The sequence below is a fragment of the Mercurialis annua genome, linkage group LG3 (genome assembly GCF_937616625.2).
Source record: "Mercurialis annua linkage group LG3, ddMerAnnu1.2, whole genome shotgun sequence".
NCBI classification, from domain to species: domain Eukaryota; kingdom Viridiplantae; phylum Streptophyta; class Magnoliopsida; order Malpighiales; family Euphorbiaceae; genus Mercurialis; species Mercurialis annua.
This window is the reverse complement of record NC_065572.1, coordinates 63,046,798-63,069,396: the sequence shown is the minus strand read 5'-3', so window position 1 is coordinate 63,069,396 and position 22,599 is coordinate 63,046,798. Positions and strand designations below refer to the sequence as shown.

The 22,599-nt window shown below is 32.9% G+C and overlaps 1 protein-coding gene across 2 annotated transcripts; it reads right to left on the bottom strand.

Moving 5' to 3' along the window:
• Positions 1–6,826: 6,826 nt before the first annotated feature.
• LOC126673823 (phosphoenolpyruvate carboxylase 4) lies at positions 6,827–16,712 on the bottom strand. 2 transcript variants are annotated; one of them, XM_050368125.2, is made up of 20 exons: positions 16,377–16,712; positions 15,773–15,936; positions 15,302–15,416; positions 14,846–14,923; positions 14,693–14,761; positions 14,486–14,564; positions 14,294–14,370; positions 14,064–14,159; positions 13,226–13,367; positions 12,051–12,173; positions 11,663–11,736; positions 11,309–11,569; positions 10,083–10,208; positions 9,873–9,974; positions 9,640–9,786; positions 8,825–8,923; positions 8,598–8,686; positions 8,387–8,513; positions 8,095–8,301; positions 6,827–7,873 (listed from the first exon to the last, which is right to left on the bottom strand). In XM_050368125.2, the coding sequence occupies exons 1-20, from the start codon at positions 16,530–16,532 to the stop codon at positions 7,049–7,051; spliced, it is 3,156 nt and encodes a 1,051-aa protein (XP_050224082.1). In that variant the 5' UTR covers positions 16,533–16,712; the 3' UTR covers positions 6,827–7,048. The 2 variants fall into 2 exon arrangements, with proteins under 2 accessions (XP_050224082.1, XP_050224083.1); XM_050368126.2 differs by having other exon boundaries at positions 12,051–12,161.
• Between the last annotated feature and the right edge of the window lie 5,887 nt (positions 16,713–22,599).

The following is a 22,599-nucleotide window of genomic DNA, read 5'->3' as shown; positions in this document are numbered from 1 at the left end:
TGGTTGAAGAAAAAATAAATTAAAGTTCAAAAAAAAGACAAATAAATATTGTAATGTGATGAAAGATTAACACATTTAAATTGTTCGTAAAAAATTGAATAGAATTAACAAAAATATTAAAATGAATGAGAGATGCAAATTTTGAAAGATTTAATTGAACAAAAGATCAATTCACCCCCTCAACTTAGCATGAAATATTCTATGAGTTATTTTGAGGACTTTTGGTCAAAGTAAACCACAACTTGCGTTTTCGTATCAAAAAACCCGCAACTTGAATTTCGTATCAAAAAGGTCCCTCTAACACACAAAAAAAAAGAGAATGTGATTAACTAATTACAAATTTAAAACCCAATTAATTCTAATTTAATATAATTAAACACAATTAAAACCCTATTTAACACTAATTGAATCTAATAAAACCTAAACCTAATCTCCACCGAAAACCGCAACTGACACAGTCGCCGTCCTACCGACCGAAATCTGACGCATGTTGTCTCCTTAGGCGAGGAGCAATAGCTCCTCGTTTGTAGTTGCTGCTTCTTCAAAACGAGAAGTCCTCATTCAAGAGGAGAAGCAACTCCTCTAACGAAGAGCTCTACTACAGTGGTGAGGATGGAGGCGTACGTCGGTGGGTGGAGATGGATGGTGGATGGAGGACGAATGGTGGCCGGAAGAAGAAGAAGAAAAAAAAAAGAAAAAAAAACTCCTAAATTTTTGTTAAATATTAAAACAATTCTTAATTTTTAGGATTATAAAGATATAATTAAAATTTAAAAATTATTAAGGATCAATTAAGAGATAAATAAAATTTTAAGAGTTTTAAAAACTTTTTTCAATTTTGTACGGAAAATATAACTCACTTGCGGAGGTGAAAGTGGGGATGTGCTAATTCAATGTATTTTGATATAATTGCGGGTCTGTTTAACCCAAAAAACTTTAAAATGACTTTTGATATTTCGTGTTAAGTTAGGAGATGAATTGACCTTTTGTTCTATATAAAAGTTATAAAAAGTTGAAAAAGTTTTACTTTTAACTATTAAGCCTAAAAAAATTATGATATTGATTCATTATTACTTTTCATACTCAATCAAAGGGTTAATTATAATAAAATATCAAACGTGTGCCGACTTTATTAGTTATAATTAAATTTTTCAAAATCGGCTAGTTTTACGCATTTTGAAATATTTGAAACCTTTTCTAGCCATTTATGAACCAAACCGAAATATTGGTCATTCGTGAAGGGCTAAACTAGCCGATTTTGATTGTTTTCGCTAGAAAAGGTTTCATATATCTCATATCATTCAAAATCAGTTAGTTTAGCCCATTCACAAATGACAAATTTTTCAGTTTGATTCGCAAATGGCTAGAAAAAGTTTCGTATATCCCAAAATGGGATAAACTAGCCGATTTTGAAAGTTTTGTTATAGATGACAGACCCTGCAAACATTTGATACTTTATTGAAACTAATGCTACTTTACGTGTTACACACGTGGCTCGTAGTGTGACTCGTTAAATAATGATAAAGATATTTATTATAAATTAAAATAATTATATTTATGTTTAATTAATAATTATATTTTTTTAAGTATAAAATGTTAAATAATATAAAATATTAAATAATAATTAATTAAAAATGGTATAGTGTATTTTACTTTTATTGGAAATATATACTATATTAATTATTGACATGATATCCGAGAATATACCATCAAAATATTACAAATTATATAATATATTTACTTTGTATTAAAAGCAAAAAAAATCTTAATTTTATATTTTATATTCTCTAATCATATGCCTAAGTGATATTATAGATTATAATATATAAAATCTTCATTGAATTAATAAACCCAATTTAAAATTGGATTAGGAATCCCATCACTTATATATATGCATTATACTTCTCAAATAGTAAATGCATCGGCTACTCTTTTCTTTAACAATAATGTTGACTTCTAAAAATTAGTCATGCATTATACTCCTCAAATAGTAAATACATCGGCTACTTTTTTTTGTAACAGTAATGTTGATTTCTAAAAATTAGTCATTGATTAGGAATTAAATAGATAAATTACATATAATATAAGAGATTATTTTTCAAATACCTGATTTGAGTAAAGTATTTATAACATTTTGGCCCATCTTTTTCTCTAATCCTAAATTATCTAATAAGCTAACTTATTTACAAAAAACACCTACTATATAAAGAAGTCTTATTTTATTTTAGGTTAAATTTTTTATAGCCATCTTTTTTTTTCTCTCTCTCTTCTCTCTCTTCTTCTCTCTTCTTTCCTTCTTCTTTTTTTCTTCTTTTTCATTTAATTTTCAGTTTATCTCCTCCGATTATTTTTCCGTTCGTCTTTCCAGTCGCGCTTCCGTTCGTCTACTTCCGATGAATTTTTCGTCGTTTCCGGTCGTTTTTTCGTTCGCGCTAGTCCGTTCGTCTTTTCCGTTCACGCTATGGATTTCTCGACTCGTTTTTAGATTTGTGTAATTTTTTAGATTTTTTGTAATGATTTAAATATTTTGTAAATAAATTATTGTAGATCTATAATTTTTTGTTTATAAAATTGTTCTATTATTCATATAATTATTTATTTTGTCTTTTTTTATTCATAAATTTGTTTATTACTACTGATTTTGTAAAGAAAATGTTGATTTATGGTGCATTTGTAATAATTTTATAATATTTTTACGTTTTAGTGTATTTTTGGTATATTAATAGTGTATTTCTGCCGTTTTTTAGTATATTTATGGTGTATTTACAGTGTTTCTGGTGTATTTGCAGTGTTTATGGTGTATTTGCAGTGTTTCATGGTTAAACCACAAAAACACTACAAAAATACCATAAATACACTATTTATACACTACTTATACATTACTTATACACTATATATACACTAATTTTACACTATATAAACACCATAAAAACACTACTGCTACACTATAAAAAATAAAATAAAAAATTCCAGGAAAACATTTATAAAAAATAAAAATTAACACTATATATACACTAATCTTACACTATATAAAAAAACTGCTGGTCGGTTCGGTCGGTTCGGTCGGTTCGGTCGACCGAACCGAAAAAACTGAAAACCGAAATTAAAAACCGAAAAAGGTATTTATAAAATTAAAAAAAAGAGATATTTTTTGTAAATGAAAAAAGTCAAAAAAGAAAAGTCAAAACTTGCAATGTAAAATTATAAATAAAATGTCAAAACATGTATTTTGAGAAATTACCACATAATATAATTCTATTTTAATTAAAATTCTAATTTTAATATATCTAATAGGATTTTAATTATAATAAATCTTTAGTAATAAATTAAACAAATAATTAATGAATGACCATTAAACAGTTATTTGTAATAAATAATAAAGGATTATTCGGTAAATTTGTATGTCCCCCCATTCGTGCTTTTATATATAGTACTAGCGTTTCGCCACGTTCTACGCACGTGAACGATATTCATTTGACCCGTTATATATATAAAATTATTAAATACAATAAATTTGTTTTATTAAGTATTATATATTAGTTAGCCATGCGCTACACACGTAAGCGATATTTATATGATCCGTTATATGTATTGCATATTAAGTGATTTATTAAATAAATATCTTAAATAAATATCTTAATTTAACTATTATTAATTATTTTTTATTTAAATTAAAATTTATAGCACATGGTGATATATATATATATATATATATATATATATATATATATATATATATAATAAAATATTAAATATAATACTTTTATTTTGTTATAAGATATTTAATCCAATTTTATAGAAATTAAATTCTTACAAAATATTAAATCTATATATTATATAATTGAGAGGACCAACGGAGCTCTCTAATTGATTCTCACCAAATAGAGCCTTCTCATAGTCTCCACTTTTATTAAAATACCTATTTTATTTTTACTACTTTACTTTTAATGAGTTTTTAATAAACTATTTACCTTTAATATTTATCTTTTTCATTCTAGGATTTATACCTTTAGAGTTTATATTAAAATACCTATTTTATTTTTACTACTTTACTTTTAATGAGTTTTTAATAAACTATTTATCTTTAATATTTATCTTTTTCATTCTAGGATTTATACCTTTAGAGTTTATATTCATCCAAATCATCTAATCCTATTAGCATACAAACTCTTTTCCGATTTGTACTTTATATAATTCTAAATTTTTTCAATTGGATTATTACTAACTCATAGAAACAAGTGAATGGTTGAACTGAAACTTACACCCAACGCCCACTGCCAGATTGTGAGATTTAAAATTCAATTTTAGTGCATGTAGTATAGATTGATTAACGCTATTAATATCAACCTTATCTTATTATTTGCTCTCCTTTCTCTTGATTCCAAGTCATGCAACCTCCTTTTTTTCCAGCAAATAAAAGGTAAGTAATTGGTTTACAGATTTACTGGGACTCTAATATGCCTTCGAACGATTTGCTAAATTGTGATGAATTATTGTATATACTATTGGATGATGATTAATATTATTGTCAATAGATATCATTCATGTTTGTATTTTCTGAGTTAGACGAACTCATGAAATTTGTTGCAAATGATAGTCGTCATTTGGGTTTATTTGTGCGTACATAATCATTATGTGACCAAATATTATGAAATTATATATATTTGTACAAAAAGATTATCAAACTACATAATATAAATGTGGCAATATATCTTTACCTTTCATAATTTTTGTGCAGATTATTATCTAGGTAACTCATTTTTTCATCTATATCTTCATTAGTTATTAAGGCAATATTGAGTTGTATTTCATCAGTATATAGGTTTAGTTTTTTACCTCAAAATGATCAAGCGAAACATATATTTATCTAATCTACCGGCATTAGGTCGTGTTTATACAAGAATTTTTAGAGAGCGTTTAATTTTTCTGCAAATTGGTTTGTTTATTCTGTATTTCACATTCTTTTAAGTTTCCATAAAAATGTCAAATTTGATTTTTATCTAATATAAAAATTATTAATAAAAGAGTGTTAATAGATATAATCAATACTTTCAAATAATCTATTACTAACATTATAATAGATTTTAATTTTATTAGTTTGTATCTTTTTTTTTGGTAAATACGGAAGGATGTAATTCCTATCCCGTTCATAAAATTGGGTACTCCTATTTTCTTTTTTTATGTTTTTCTATATATTTATTTTCTTCTAAATTTATTATCTAAATAAATATTAATTTGATTCCGCGTAAATACGCGGGGCTTACGACTAGTAAGAAAAATAATACGCACGTGAATAATATTTATATGACCCGCTATATATTAAATATTATTTAAATTATTAAATATAATAATTTATGTTAACTTTTTTCTTTGATGAATTACTTACGTTAACTTATTCGTCACATGAATACAATAGGAGTAGGATTATTTCTTGATAAATGAGGATAGAAATTTGAAAATTATCATAGCTATAGTATTTGTGCCAAGTTAGACTCTTACGGATTATTTGCAACATACTACCGGTTACAATTATTCCTACGCCAATTAAGAATCCCTATTTGATGGTACTCTTATTAATGTGCAGTTATTATTCCTATTAGAAGTAAAATTCTTATTATATTTATTTTTTGCTCTATAATTTTTTTAATTATTAAATTATTATATTAAAATAGTCAATGAATCTCTTAGAGAAAAGAGCAAATTCTTGCAGATATAGAAGAAAAGGTTCTTTATTGATTCAAACGCTGTACCTATGGGATAAGGATAGCGAAAGAGGAAAAAACCGAAGATTTCACATAGTACTTTTGATCGAAAAATCAATCTGATTTATTTCAGAAAGTGTATGTTCCTTCTCGAACACTACAAATGATCTCATCCACTCTAGTTTGACTCAAAAGACCCTTAATAAAACCCAACATCGTAATTTTGCCTGTCCCCTCCCCCCTCTCCCCCCCCCCCCCTCCCTTTTCCCACATATAAGATAGTTATAAATAGATAGATATAGATTAACCCAATTTTTATCTTAAATACAAAAACCACATTAAAAAGACAAAATGACTAAAGAAGGTCAAACCTTTCATAAAAGTTTCACAAAAATACAAACCTTTAAATTGTACTTGAAACGCATGATTTCGTTTTAATTATGTCCAACTATACAATTTTTCTTATGTGGTGCTGATGTGTGGCATGTCACATCAGCGCCACATAGGCGACACATGAGAAAAATTACATAATTGAACATTATTGAAACAAAATTATGTATTTCAGGACAAATTAGATAAAATTGAAAAGTTTGAACTTTTATGAAACTTTCATGAAATGTTTGGCCTTTTTTGGTCATTTGGCCCATTAAAAACAGTTACATAAAGTAAATAATTGAAACTAGAAGAAAAGGTCGACATCATTCATGTTTTTTATTTTTTTTAGAATTCGAAATCATGCATGTTGATTGCTATTCTTGAACAAAAACACGTGCAACATTGTTTACAAATCACCTAAAAAATTAAAAGTTTAATTATATAACTACCTAAATAGAACAACACAATCAAACTTAATTTTCATGATAAAAAGACGAACATAACTTTGGCATCGTGTTCAATTTCTTATTATGCTAACTGCAGTGAATTGAATCTAATTTAATACTTCTCTGAAACTCGTATAACTTTGGCATTTGAGATCAAAGAAAAATTGCTACATGGAATGATCTCATCTGGCGATTAATAAAGAATGTCTAGCAGGATACAGAAATGATTACTGTAATGTATGCTGCATATGAACATATGATGATCTAGAAATATCAAAATGAAAAAACATGGTGACAGCAGAATTAGCGACAGAACCCTCTTTTTTTGGCATTGCAATCACCAAAATTAAGCTAGTGTATATTATCTAACATAAATTTCACGAAATCCTCAACCTAAATACAGTAACCATATTCACGACTGCACCCATCATACGATAATATCAGCATAAACATTAATTTATAGGAAATAGAAAGGCATAGAATTCGGTCAAGTTTATACTAATAGAGCTGGAAAGAGTCTGTTTCTCAGCCTGTGTTCCTCATACCGGCAGCAATCCCGTTTATGGTGATAAGCAGGGCATCTCGGAGCTTATTGTTGTCTTCGTCACGTCTCAACCTCTTTAAAATCTCAACCTGCAACATGTTCATAGGATTGAGATACGGTAGCCTGCTCTCTATTAGCTTCCTTAGGCTTCGGTTGTTCTCAGACAGTTTTTCGTGCTCGCTAACCACCAATACATACTTTTCCGTAGTTAAAAGCTCCCTCCTAAGCTCGGAACCAAGCTCACGTCTATTCTCAGATACAAGCACTTCATCATAGTGCTTGGCTATTGGAATGTCTGCCTTTCCAAGAACCATCTCTATAAGGTCAATTATAGATTGGAAAAACGGCCATTCTTTGTACATTGCTTTCAAGTCTTCAGTAAATCCCTTCTCGCAAGCACCCTTCAGACCGGCTCCGACTCCAAGCCAAGCGGGAAGAACAAATCTGGTTTGTGTCCAAGCAAATACCCATGGAATGGCACGGAGATGTCCGATACCAGTCGAGCTCTTTCTTCTTGTAGGGCGGCTTCCTATGTTAAGGAACCCGAGCTCAGCCTGGGGAGTAGCCTCGTGGAAGTAAGCAAGGAATTCTGGGTTTTCATACACTGTATTCCTGTAATTCTGGCAACTGATTTTTGAAATCTCCTCCATGACATTGCGCCATTTTTCTTCTCGTGGTGGCTGTGGAGGACGAAGGGTAGCAAGAAGCACAGCAGTTGTGTATATCTCTAGCTGCCTGACAGCTGTTTGTGGCAGGCCAAATTTAGCCTGAACCATTTCTCCTTGCTCGGTTGACCTAAGAGTACCCTGCCAATTATTTTAGTGTTCCAAGTTAGCTATCAATTTACAGTCTTTGCCGCATAATCACTTGCCACAGTACTCAGAGATTATTGACAGTGCATAACTTTAGCTACGAAAATCAGCTATAGAGCTCGGTAGGAAATGACTAGGCATGATGAACATTCATATTCACCCCAAAAAAAACTAAAATTACCAATTTAAGTAAATGGTAGAGATGCATAACTCACCATTACCGAACCAGGTGGTTGCGATTGAATGGCAAGATATGTGGGACCACCACCACGACCAATACTCCCTCCACGTCCATGGAACAGAGTTACTTTAATGCCAAACTCATTGCAGGCGGCCACAACATCTTCTTGGGCTTTGTAAAGTTCCCATGCAGCTGTGAAGCGTCCAGCATCTTTACCAGAATCAGAATATCCAACCATCACCTGTCCACATATAGTGTGAAAGCAGCAAAATTTCAGGAGAATCCTGCCAAACTTTACAGTGAAAGTGAATTCACAAAACAAGTACCTCTTGATGACTGTCATGGTTCTTGATAATGTGCTCCCGATACCAATCAATTGATAACAATTTTCTAATCACTGAACCAGCCCCTCGCAGATCTTTCACAGTTTCAAACAATGGAACTACTCGCAATCTGTTCCAACATGTATCTCATGAGAACAGTAGCCAGAGCACAACTGACAAAAAAAGATCAGAGCAAAAGTAAGAATTTACTCACGTTCCACCAGGGCATGGTCTCCCTAACTCTCCACTAACAGCAAGACGGGCATCCTTCTGTAGAAGCTCCACAGCAAGGACATCACTTGCCTGCCAAACAGAAAATTCAAGACAATATTGGTCTTTTATCCTTGAAAAACAATTGCCAGATGATAATATTGGGTGCATAAAATATTCTTTTAATAGGGAGTTTAATTTATAAAATCTAGGAGCAGCAGCTACTTATACATTAGATGCCATAGAAATCACATAAGCTCCAAGTGAATCACTTCCCAGCTCAGCAGCAACACGGAAACTATCCAGGACTTCTTTAACATCAGGAGGAACCTGAAACATCCAATTAAACATACAAACTAAGATAAATGATATAAAGAGAGCAGCAAATCACATAAAGGAAGAAAAGCACCATATGATATGAGAAAATATTAAAATACTATCTTGAGAAATGAAAAGACCAACGTTCTTTATTCAAATGATCTGTATAAAGGAAGCATGACAACAATTCACATGAAATTACTCTCCAGACCAAATGTACTTTCTAGCCCAAGTCTGTGCCATGAGCATACAGAATGGTTTCTGGACAAAGATCTAAGTCCAATAGAATGGATAGCTCTTGACTTTACAAGTAACATCAAAGCACTGAACAATATAAAGGATTTCATACTACATGGTCCAAAAGTTATTAGTAAGGGTCAGGATAAACCTCCCATTTCAGTACCACGGTGAAACCATGAAGAAAATATTGCATATTAACCTCAAATAATAGTGTAAAAATGAAAAGTGAAGGACAAGAAAAAGAACAGCTTGTCCTCGTTTCTAGAATGATTTTGCAATATGTTCCAATTAGAAGAAGAAGCCTATAGACCGTCTTACTTTTCAGCATTTCGCATTATCTTTTCTCAGCCTCAAACCCGCCAACCAGTCAGTTGCAGTTCCAATTCCAAGTGTTTTAACGTCACACATATTGATAATGGCCAAGCGTTCACTTTATTGAAAAACATAAACATGTTGGTGGTCACTGAAATGGAGCTCAAACACATTACCTCAATAGTAGGAGGAACCAGCGGCCTCTTCCCTTTCAGTTCTCTTGTTAGAAATTCCAACTTCTTTTCTTCATCCCACTCGCTATATGTGCCCATTTCCAAATACTTAGTGATTGCGTCTAGGGTATCAGCATGTCTACCAGATTCCTGTTAACGGCAAAAGTTCAGCATATATAACTTTACTAGAGCACAGTACCATACAACATTACAAATAAACCCCAAACTAGACGCACCTGGCGCAAATCTAGCTTCATCAACACCATCCCAAAAGTAGCAACTCTTCTTATGAGGTCGGCCAGCCTTCCATCAGCAAGAACCCCAGCTCCACATGATTGCTGCAGAAATTCATCACTTAACATCATTTTGCAACTAAAAACACTAGCATTTTCCCTTTTTGTTATGATCTAGAGCAGCAAGTAGTTCTAAGATTCATAAGATATTACCAGAGACTCATAGCAAAGAAGTAGTCGATCCAATAATTGATCTGTTGTTTCATAGTAATCCCAAGGATCATATTCACAAGGAAGATCCTCTAAAAGAAGTTCCAGACGTCTTCTTGTCCTCATAAGCTGAATTCATCAATCACACAGAAAATCTCAATTTTGTGATAAATAGAAAAAACGGAACCGAAGATAACAGAAAGATGCTCCTTGCCAAATAAGAGAAATAAAGACTAAAGCAAATCAAAGATGATGATTATAGGTAATGACAAGTTGAAAACTAAATTAATTAGTGTACACATTACAGCCATTTAATTGAAACACACATCAATCAGAATCTGTGTCTACAATAACTGATATCTTAATTTAAAAGATATAGTTTTATCTTTCCTTATTAAACTTCACTTTATCAAAACCTTCCCCACAGTTTAATTTTATTACTCACCAAAACATTTACTTATATGCGGGCTTATCAGCAGATGTTCCTGAGCTTGACAAAATTTTAGCACAAAGACCATTATGCTTAAAAAATCAAATAAACTGGGCATGGAAAATATAAAAGCTCTCTAAAAAGACAAAGATATACTCCCCATTGAGCAATTAAATACATTTTTGAATTGATCCATAATTCATATACTGCAATCATTAATATTTCCTGGAATCTTGCTAGGAATTAAGTCAACACACAGTAAGTAACTCTTACAAACTGACCCATTAGCCCACCTTCATCATCAAATTTTCTACAAACCAGAAATGAACAGAAGATTTAGTTTTTATGCTTGTCCACATGACCTTGGATATGTAAAGAATGTAAACTATTCTTGTTTGAATTTATTTTCTCTACAACACTACTAAGAACTGCTTTCGCATTTTTCAATAGTTTTCTTTACTGCACACAGTAATCAACAAAGTTTCCTTGACACAACTTCTAGATCAAGCAAAATATTTGAAGAGGACTATAATAATTAAGCATATGACAGTGTTCTCATTAATTAAGCATATGACAGTGTTCTCATTGATTAAGCATATGACTCTGTTCTCATTGATTAAGCATACAACCATTTTCGCACTGAATAAGCATAAAACCCATTCTCAAATATGACCTCCATCGCGAAAGCCATATGTCTAATGTCACACTTGCTATCAACTAAAGAAAAAAAATTCAAAAATGCCATATCCCTAGCCTTTAGCCCATCCGACAACTTTGAAGGAGCAGATAGAAGGAATACCTTATCTTTTACATTCCCGAGAACAATTCTATAGGGAGCAATGCCAGGGAACTGAGGCAGACTTGGCTCTAAAAGTTTCTGGAAGCTGGATCTTCCTATCTTAGATTCTGCAAATATTTTCCTCTGCGCAAGCAGTTGACTGGAGGTAAAAGATCCTCTTGGAGAGCCACTAGAATTTGCAGTACTTCCATTTGCAGATGGTTTAGGTAAACCATTATTTGTATCCTGTAATGAAGACTCTGAAATGCTACCCAAGCCATCCTAAGATAAAATACAAAAGAAAAGGAAAATAATTAAACTATTGCGATAATTTCCAGCTATATGAACAATTTCAAAATCAAATGATTGGTTCACCTGACGACCCAAGGGCATGTAATCAGTCCCTGGAAGTTCTAGTTTGGGATACAGAGATTCACCATCATTGCATTCTACGAAATGACAAGATCAATAAGGAATCTTTAATCATCTATAATCCTGACTGGCAATTGTACCACATTATTTAAATAAGTGATTTGGAAATTTTCTGGGTTTACTTCAAACCCTTTGCGTTTCTAAAGCCATAAGCATCAAACAAAAATTTTGGGAAAGAATCATTATGGTATAATAAACTCAAAAATTTAGATTAAGGCATGCTTGAAATTGTGCAGCATCAATTATAAAAAGAGAAGAAATTTGATGTCGATACTGACGTCACTATCCAAATCAGATGACACCAGAAATTTCCCAACCCAATTTTCTTTACCTGTGCAAGCCGGAAGATCAGCTCTGGCTGGAAGTTGAGTAGGAAGAGAGTGTCTATGAAACTTCGTTTGACTTCTGCCAGTATGTTGGTTCCAACTCTCATGCTGCGCCTCTGATGATGTTTCTATTCAGAATATTGACCGATAATCAAATTTCAGAAGAATACAGCTGCAACTGGAGCCTCACAAAATTCAAGAAGCATCATACATAAAGTAGTTACATGGGAGAGTTTGAGAGTGATATTCAATCACATCTGTACCATCTTCATCTAGAAGAAAGGCGTGTAATAAAAGTTAACTAAAAGAAACACAAAAATAAATGTTCTGCATTTGCATATAATTTCTTCACAAAATGACAGTATGATTCATTTATTAGCTATTATTTCTAACTTTAGTTTCATATATCCCAATCAGACTATATCAAGCATGAAATTCGTCACACAAACACCCACCCCCTTTTAGAGACACTGAAATCTAGGAACACGTGTAAGCCAACTATTCAAGGAAAGTGGCAAAGGGAAAACATTAATTATATTCTTAGCAGATCGGATACTTATCGAAACTTGTCAAAACAAAATAAAAACAGGAATGCAGAAGAGATCCACTACTTATCATACTGAACAATTTGCAAGAGAGGGGCCAGGAGAAAATGAAAATCTCCTGATGACATCAAAGAAACCCAAAACAATTTCTTTACCCTCTACTCATAATAGAGCAAGACCAACATGAACAAAGGTAGATAAGGAACTCATTCATACTTCATTATAGCTCCTAGCAGATATAGCCACAAGCAAACTATTATAACTTATAAGGTAAGTGCTAATAATTGCTGCCATAAATATATAACTGTTGTCAGGCATATGTCCACCAAAGTACTATTGCTTAACATATGTATCCATAACATTTCAAGATATATCTCTAATCGACCACCATTTCACATTATCAAATCCAAGAATCATAAACTTCAGGATTATTGCTCCTGAGAGCACACATTGAGGCTTTGTTACGGTCTAGTGCACCTGAGAATAAATGTACATTTAAAGTTTCATATAATCCAGATTCATTTTTATATGGAATTTTCCATTTGGTTGTTGGCAAGGGAATCAAGCACAAATTACAAGTGAATTCCATTAGAGCTCAACATTTGAAAAGTGGTAGACATGCTAATGTTCCAAACCTTCTACTAGAATGTCATTTGCCACTTTCAACAAACTATCACTGCATTGAGTCATGGATAGTTCAAATCTGAGGCTATCAACTTCTCGAATGTAAAGGTCAACAGCCATCCACCTAGATAAAAGAGAGACATCTCTTGTAACCTGAAAAAATCAAATGAACACTACTTGTTAATATTATATGCCTGAGTAAAACCATGGGATATGAAAGTTAATAGTTTATTCACATATCACATTTGTATTGTCTTGGATCAAGAAGGTTTCTTGTATTAAGAACTGCAGCTGCTGATGAATCAAGGGGACTAGAAATTTCGATCTATCCATTTAATAGATACAAAAGAAACCATATTTTAAATACTCTTGAAGATCCATTGTCACGCAACGCCTTGAATAAAGGTAATTAGATTCTCTAATAAACTTAACAGATTTCAGTTCACAAAATGTTATGGTTACTAAAACAAAACCAGCTTCTTTACTCTATTATGTGCCTACTTTTCTAAAACATCCCTATGTCTCTGACGCAAACATAACATTGCGAATTAGTGTACCATTGATATCAGCAGACTTAGTTGAAAACTTTTCAGGAAAAGGACAAAAAAGGAAATTGCCAACTCTCATGTTCTTCCCTTCTATATTTTAGCATTCTAAGTCTACAGGAATGTCTTTCCTATAATAATATTACAATACTATTCACAAGAGCTACAAACTCGCTAACCACATGTACAAGTAATTAATTCTTCAGCTAAAAAAACCAATCTAATACACATGATTGTTAATATCTACACCAACATAGTTTGTTATGACTTTCAAACCCAACTCAAAGAACTTTAGATGTCTCACCTTTGCTGTGACATTGGGATTCCCATCTCTATCACCCCCCATCCAGGACCCAAACTTTATTGGTGTGCAAGTTAAGGGAAGTGGCTTTCCAGTATGCTGTTGGAGGAAAGAAGTGAACAAAACAAAAAAGCAAAGCAGCAGTGAGAATCATGTACCATAACTAGAAAATAAGCAGACTCGGAAAATGCATATAATGATCCATCACAACATAGCATAAATCAGTTATAAACCTTCTTAAGGGCATTGCTGACGCGACGCAAATAATGTGGCACAGCTTTCCACAGGGACTGCTCCACAATGTTCAAGCCTGAGAAAATTAAACACTAAACTTATTAGTACTATCAGAAAGAGAGGAACAATGTTACAATGTTATGAACTACTAGAGTGCATTTTCAATCACATTTAGAAGTTCAGTGATCTACCAGCTCTAGCTTCATCTACTGGTGTAGGTTTGTGACGCCTAAGCTCATCTGTCTGCCATATTGAAGTGACCTCTCTCACCTACAAAAGCAAGATTCAACTGTAAACAACAAAACTACTAGAAAGAAACGACATTTCAGTTGATCCAAGTTTTCATTTGATTACAGTTCCTTATGCAAGAGAAGGATTTGCTTAGAGTAAATCACTACCAGATCTTCAATCAGCATTTCTCGATCTTCATGAGTAAGATCAGGCCGGTCATTATAATCAAGAAGATGCTGCAAGAAGAACCATGCTCACGTTCAAATAAACACAATCTACGATTATATCAGTTAATTGAATACAACTCTATGGAAACTTACAGCAATTCTGATGTGCTTATATTGCAAGGTGCGACGATTGATTTGAGTAGGATGTGCAGTAAGCACAATTTCAACCTCCTGCAATAGCAATAATGTGACAAATAATTACAACTGTGTCAAAAAGTTAATAATATTACAATAACACACTTGAACTGAACATGCCCTTAATTTGAGCTAACTGGCGAGAAAATATGAAAGACCAGTCATTGATTATAAATTATAATGTTGGGAGGACTCATCCTCTTTCCTGTAACTAAGATCCCAATAAACGTAACTCTATATACTAATTTTAGCTAAGTTGAGTTTCTCTGTAATTTATCAAAAACCTGAACAACATAAATATCCTCTCTTGATTTCCTAACTATGTTGTCAACATGACTAGCTTGCCAAACTATGACATTAAATGAAAACAGGATAGCAAAAAATTACAAAGTAGAACTATCAGTATAACAAAACCTGCTTGCAAAACGTGTTATAAAGCTCTTCCCCAGATACTCCACTCTGCAGTAGCTGATTAAAAATGTCATCGCAAGATTTTGACAAATGTGTCATACTCCGTGCCTTACGAACTCTGCAACATAAAATATTTGCCCCATAATTAACTCGGGAAGAATTCACACCTCTTAAACTGAACTAAAACTCAATTAAAATACAAAGCTGTAGAAGCGATCATCAACTGACTACTTGTATATCAACTTAAAGGAACAGAAGTAGCAGAAGGCCGAAAAATGCAAATCGTAGTTACGATGGCTTTTTTTTCTTCTACACTCTGTAGTAAAACACCTTAACAATGCAACTTAGTGCTTCCATGTTATACAACAAGACTTTATACATCAAAAGGGAACTATGATAGTTTCCGCAATATCAAGTTATCAACGATCGTAGCATATCATTAACATAAATAGTATAAAAACATAAATTTTTTACCTGTGATGAGTCTCAGCAATGCCCATCAAATTAAGGTAATGACTAAATGCACGAGCAAGTGTCAATGCTTCCTCTAGAGTCATTCTTGATATCTCTGAAGCTAGTTGCTTCTCCACAAGCTCTGCAGTATTTTCTATACCAGCCAATCTCATATTGCAAGCACTCTGTAGTCATCAAACAAAACAAATACATCACATATAAATCATTTATCAACATCAATGTACCTCATCATCGTTGTCCTAATATAAAACATAAAAAAAAATCAAAAATGCAAAAATTGATTCGTGATTACAATCAATAACTATATCGATCTGAAAACAGTTCCATGATCTGAGATTTAATTCAATATAAATCATAAAATTACAAAATGCAAACAAAATGTCAAAACAAAAAACACGATACATTTTCTTAGTATCCAAACAGACAAATATCCAAAACTATATGAAAAAGAAAAAAAAACTAAAAACACATGAAAATCATTGTATCGTATTTAATCAAATATAATCACTAACAACATTTTCTCCGTTTCTCGGCAGCCAAACAAAGCCATGCAAAAAAAATAAAAAAACACCAAATCAAAAAATGAAACAGAGATAATTCGGACCTGAGCAAGGATCCGATTGCGTTCAAGTTTCTCCATGAAATTCGAACCGACTTCTCGTTGCAAAACATCGTTAAACAAATTACCGAGAAGCTTACAGTCATCATCATAGCTCTGAAACGAAATTTCCTCGGCGATATCATCAGTAGTATCCGTCATTTTCTTATTCTTCTTCCACAAGTTTTCAACACACTCTCTGATCACACAAAAACGCACTCTCTGATCACACAAAACGACACTGATTGTGTTTTTAGAGAGAGAAATAGAGTGAAGGTGGCCTGCACAGAGCAGCAAGCAAGTATAGTAAGTGATGGAAATGTTGTAGAGAGAGAAATAAAGATTAAATTTAAAAGATTCAGTCCTTTTTTTTATTTGGTGTTGTACGATAACTTTTTGTTAATTTGTGGGACCTATTTGTATTTTTTACAGAATTGTCAGGCCATCTACAGAACGACACGTTTCATTCAGTGAGACAAACTTGGTGACGTTTGTAACATTTTTTCTTTCTTGGCTCTGTGTTTGATGTTTTCCTGGAAAATATTTGTGTAAATCTTTTTGTACTGTTTTTCTGTTTGGTTAAGTGGAAAGTTAGGAATTTGGGATTATTCTTAGGAGATTCGTCTGGCGGTAAAAGTGGATTATCAGCTAACTTATATTATTTATTAATATTTATATTTTTTATGTATAAATTCTAATTTCTGCAACATTAATGTCTATAATAATGTTTATATTGTTTAAATGCAAATCCTAATTTACATAAAATTGTAATTGTAATTTGAATCCGAATTATATGGACACGGTTTGAAATAATGAATTTTAAATGGATAGATTGTATGAATGTATGTAAAATAATTTGATAAAATTATAAAATTATAAAAATATATCATCCTTAAAAAAATTCATTTTAAGTTTTATCTTTAAAATTATTAATTATTATATAATTCAAATACATCTATTCAAGATCTTTAAATAGAATTGGGATTTCCTAAACTAATCTACACCGTTTATTTTATAGTGAATAGTGTACATCGTGAACATAACCTTCTCAAATTCAAATGAATTTGGAATCTCAATCCTTTTAAATTTTATTAAATTACAAGACAGGACTACTAGACTGTAGCTATTATAAAATATAGAAATTTAATATTAAACATTCTAATTTTCATGCGTGTATTTCGATTAGCTTGCGAAAAAACAATTATCAAAAGTTTTATTGCCAGATTCCGATTATATTTTAAAAAAATAAAAAACAAAAAGGTAGTGGTAAATCTTATATAAAAAGGACAAAATTGTATTAAAAAAATAGATAAAATTGACAAAATATAAATTTTAAAATAGACAGTGCTATAAGTCTTAGAGCATCCACAATGCAATGGTAAATTGCCATGCTAATGTTATAATTTGGCATTGAGCTTTAAAATCAATCTCCAATGTTATGCTATATTCGGTGCTAAATTTAGCATATGCTATATCATGTCTTAAATTTAGCATCCACTATAGCATATGCTAAACTTCAACAACCAATCAAAATTCATTCTTAATTATAATTTTTTACTATTACTTCTTTTTGTATTATTTATTTTAATTTCATTATTTATTTTAAATTTTATACTCTTTTTTTTATTTTACAATTTTGATTAATTAAAAAAATAGACCACACGCCAATATATTAAATGATTTGTAAAATAATTTATATTTATATAACCCATCGATTATTTTAATAATTTTTTAGAAAAAAATTTCATTATTATATCAATTGAAAAATAAAATTTATGTTAAAATAATTTATAAAACATATAATTGAATTGTTTTTTTTTTTAAAAGTTGATATATATTTATTATAGTAAATAATTATAATATTTTTTAGCATTTTTCATTGAAGATAAAATTAGAATTGTATGTTAAAATATAGTATTTTGTTACTTTTTCATGCTAAATTTAGCATAAAAAATGTCACTGCATTGTGGATGCTCTTAAAGTGCAAAAACTATACTATCAAATTAAATATTCATATTTTTTAAAAGATTCGAAATAATAAGGTGGGATCGGACCAGCCAATCGGGCCAGTCAAACTGGGATCCGGCCAATGACCCGGTTTAAAAAACACATAAAAACTGGAAATCTAGTTGAACCAGTTTGGACCGAACTGAACTGGATGAACAAGTTGGATTGATGTCAACCGATAAAGAGAATTCGCGACGGAAAAATCTGTCACTAGAAACTTAAAATCAGTCGCTAATTTTTTTTTTTAATATTGAACCAGCTCAATTTACGGTTCAACTGGAAATCGATAACTTCACTGGTTCAGCCACCGGTTTGCTTGTTAAACACTGCTTCCTAAGACCATCTCCAAGGGGAGTCATCAAAATGGGAATTGATGACTCCTCATCTCCAAGGGAGTCACCAAAATGCATTTTGCTGACTCCCTCACACTCTCTTTCATCAAAAATGGTGAAGGAATTTTTCCTTCACCATTTCACTTTTTGAATATAATAATATGGTTAATTTACATTTTGGTACATATAATTTATTTGTAGTTGCATTTAATTAATTACTTACTTTTTAAATAATTTAACGAGACAATGATATACAAATATTACATGAATAATTTTATAAAACAATATCATAAAAATCTTACATGAATAATTTTACGAGACAATTAAAAAAATATTACATAATTAATTTTACGAGACAATAATATAAAAATATTACATAAATAATTTTACGATATAATAACCTAAAAACGAAACATACTACGACATTAATGTAATGTTTATTTTAGTCTTTTTATTGTGTTATTTTAAATAAATTAATATAATGTTCATTTTAAATAATTTTAATATAAATTAAATTTTATAAGATATTCATAATTAAAAAAATTAATAGCAATTTAATTTTTTAAATATAAATAATACTATAATTCGGATGAATATGAGCATAAATAAGTTTGTGGGTGTAATTGGTAAAAAGTGTATAAAATGTTAAGAATTAAAAATGATTATTTTATTAAAAAGTAAAAATGTATGTTTTTTGGTGAAGAATTTGGTGATTACTGATGGAGTCTGCCTTCTGAACCGGTGAGTAAGACCTGCAAAACAGGGTAGAAGCTAACCGGACGGTGGTTGTCCGATTAACTCTCCGATGCTAAAGTCAGTTTAGAGCTTTGAGCAGCGTTTTGAGTATATGAATGTAATTGTGATTCTAGGCATATCTCGTGCTCCTTTTATAGTAGTCGAATATACCTAGTAGAGTTGTATTAGGCAGGTGAATCCTACTTTATAGGGATTTGGCAATATCGTAGAGATTCTCCTGATTTGTCGTGATCTACCTTAATCTGATAAGAGTCCTATTTAGGAACGTCTTCCTAAATAGTCTTATCTTCCTAAAGTAGAGCTTATCCTTCCATATGTAGTGTTTGTGTCCGAATAGGACAATATTTCCATACTTAGTCGATTACCCGAATTCCGGACCCGACGCGCTTTCGGCGGATCATGTGGGATTCGGTCTTTATGTCACCGGATCTTAAGAGATCCGGCGTCTCCTTCATATCTTCGGATTTTCAGGGGGAGTCCGGTATCACCTGAGAGTGGATCTCCTGCAACTCGGCTCCATTATACTTACAATAGGATTCGGTATCCATCATTACCCCCCCCCCCCCCCCCCCCCGCAAGTGAGCTGAAGTAGTTTGGCATTTTTGCCTTAGTGGATTTTAGCTCTTTTGGAGCTGAGTTCTCTTATACGGGCGAGTCGTTTTGTATTCCGGGCGAGTCGTTTCGTATTCCGGGCGAGTCGTTTCATATGTTTGTGGGTGACGTTTCTTCTTTAGTAAGATTCTGTGTTGCCACGTGTCGGCATTTAGTGATTCAACGGTTAATGATTCAAAAACTCTTTGTATTTAATCTCTTTGCATTTCTTCTTTTCCCTCTTACTTGCTTTTCGAATTTATTCTTATTTCTTGCAGCTATTTTCTTTTCGTTCTTTGTTTGATTATTTGGTTCTTCGTGACTTGTTTCATCCAGATTTTTCAGGTATGTTCTCTTTTGTCGCTTGGATGTTAATATGGTTTTCTTCTTTGTATATGTTCTCCATGATTTATATTCTGGAAATTCCCTTTCTGTACTTGGTGTTCTTCGACGTGTTCTTCAACGAGTTCTTCAATATATTTCTTATTTGATCCTTATTCTGTATTTATGTTTGTGATTTCCTGTTCTACGATGCCTCTTAGTCGAGTGGAAGATGCATGCGCTGCTATGGCTTTTACCAGATCAAAGCTTCGTAGGGATGAAGTCTTAGATATCTATTTTAAGTATAGCTTTCCTTTCGATTATAGGATAATATTACCTGGTGCCGATATGGCTGCTTCCGATTCTCCAGGATCTTCTTGTAGGGCGGTTCTCTTCGAAGAGCAATTTGCTGCTGGTCTTAGGTTTCCTTTAGATTCATTTTTAGTAGAAGTGTGTAGGGATTTAAAGGTTGCTTGGGACAACTTTATCCTGGTACGATTAAAGTAGTGCTCGCCTTTTCGGAGGCGTGTAGGCTCCGGGGTTGTGCCCCTTCTCTCAACGTGTTGTATCATTTTGTAGACTTTAGGAAGTGCGATGGTTGCTTCGTTTTCGCCCTTGGCAGAGAAGGGCGATCTCGTATTTATCTTCCTTGCCTAACCAGTCGTTGGCGAAGGCGTTTCTTTATTGTTTACCATAAATTTGCTTTTTTTCATTTTTCGGATGGTTTTTCTTCTTACCAAGTTCGGAGTTGTCCGTCTCCTTTAAGTTTATCCGAGTCAAAACTTGCTTTCGACATATCTTCCTGTGGTGTTGTATCGCGTCCCATTCTAGATGTCTTGGTCAATAGTCATCTTCGGCGTCGATGGTTTCCTTTGGAGGATCCTCCTCGAGGCTTGGCGGATCTTTGCTACTCTTTTGTTCAAGGTATATTAATTTGCTTAAGTTCTTTTTGATGTTTCTTTTGTAAGATGTCTTCTTCTTCTGACGATTTCCTTTCCGGGTTTCAAGTAGATTTGGACGTTCCGATGGGTGGTCCTGACGTTCCTATCGCCAACATTATTCCTGGCGACATTGACGTGGATGTGGCTCATGTTGATATTCCCATAGCTCCCGTCGAGATAGCGTTGCCTGCGGGTGGTGAGGTTATTGTTGTAGATGATGATGATGACTTGGCTGATCCAGTAGGTGACGAGGCAGTTCCGTCGCTACTTCCCCCTCTAGCATCATTTACCGTCTCGGGGGGAGTTGGGGGTGTGACTTCAGAGGGGCTGGTTGTTGCTGATTCGGGAGAGATTTCTCTGGGTCGAGACCCGGATTCTCCGTCTAGGAAAAGACGTCGAGTTGGCGATGGTTCTCCATCGAGGGAGAGTTTTCCTGGAAACTCTTCTTCTGCTCCAGATTTGGTGCAGTGGGTCGAAGGTCAGGATCCTGCTAGTTTTCTGAATCCTAGAGTGCTAGCGGAATATATCCGAACTTTGGCGATTCCTGATGATGTCACGTGGTTTTGTGGTAGGCCGGGTCAGGAGCTTTCCGATCTGGCTTGTTTTCATGGTTTCTCTGTAAGTGCTTTCTTTCTTGAATATAATATGTTTTTTGTATTCAGTTGTTTCCTTATTTGTTTGTTTCTGGTGTTTGTAGGCTCTTCAATCTGTTCTGGTATTGAACGACCGCCGACAGTGTGCCGAGGAGGAGGTTGAGCGTCTGTCTTCTCTTTTAGCGACTTCCGAGTCTGAAAGGGCAAAATTGAAGGCCTCTTTGGAAGAGCATGATTCCCTTCTGGCGCAGCTTAAGGCGCAGGATGCGATTAATGATCGCCAAGTGAAAGTGATCGAGAAGAAGACCGATGACTTGACTCAAGAGATTGAGGAGCTTATTCGAATCAATTCCCTTGTTGGTGGGGAGAGGGACAGTCTAAGATCGGAGGTTGAAGGTCTTCACATCCGTTTGCTAGATACGAAAGCTTTTTACTCTGCTTTGATAAGCGAGTATCGCCTTGCGATTGGGAGGAAGCTTCTAGAGCAGAATCCTAATAATTATCTTTCTGGGGTTAACGGGTTGGATCCCCAGGCCATCGCTCGTGACCTTCTTGTCAAGATGTCTAAAGACCGTGTCTAGTAGTTTTTCTTTTGATTGTATTTGCTAATGTACTAATTTTGCTTTTTGTAATTCGCAATTTATGAATATATTTTCTTCGTGTTTCTTCGAAATGCGCTTTCGCCTTA

What these genes read in the sequence shown, in the direction of transcription:
- LOC126673823 (XM_050368125.2), bottom strand. Translation starts at nt 16,532, where the DNA reads ATGACGGATACTACTGATGATATCGCCGAGGAAATTTCGTTTCAGAGC. An exon ending in ATAAGCACATCAGAATTGCT is followed by an intron (nt 14,762 to 14,845) that starts GTAAGTTTCCAT and finishes TTCTTCTTGCAG; the next exon opens with CATCTTCTTGATTATAATGA. An exon ending in TGATTTCTATGGCATCTAAT is followed by an intron (nt 8,687 to 8,824) that starts GTATAAGTAGCT and finishes TCTGTTTGGCAG; the next exon opens with GCAAGTGATGTCCTTGCTGT.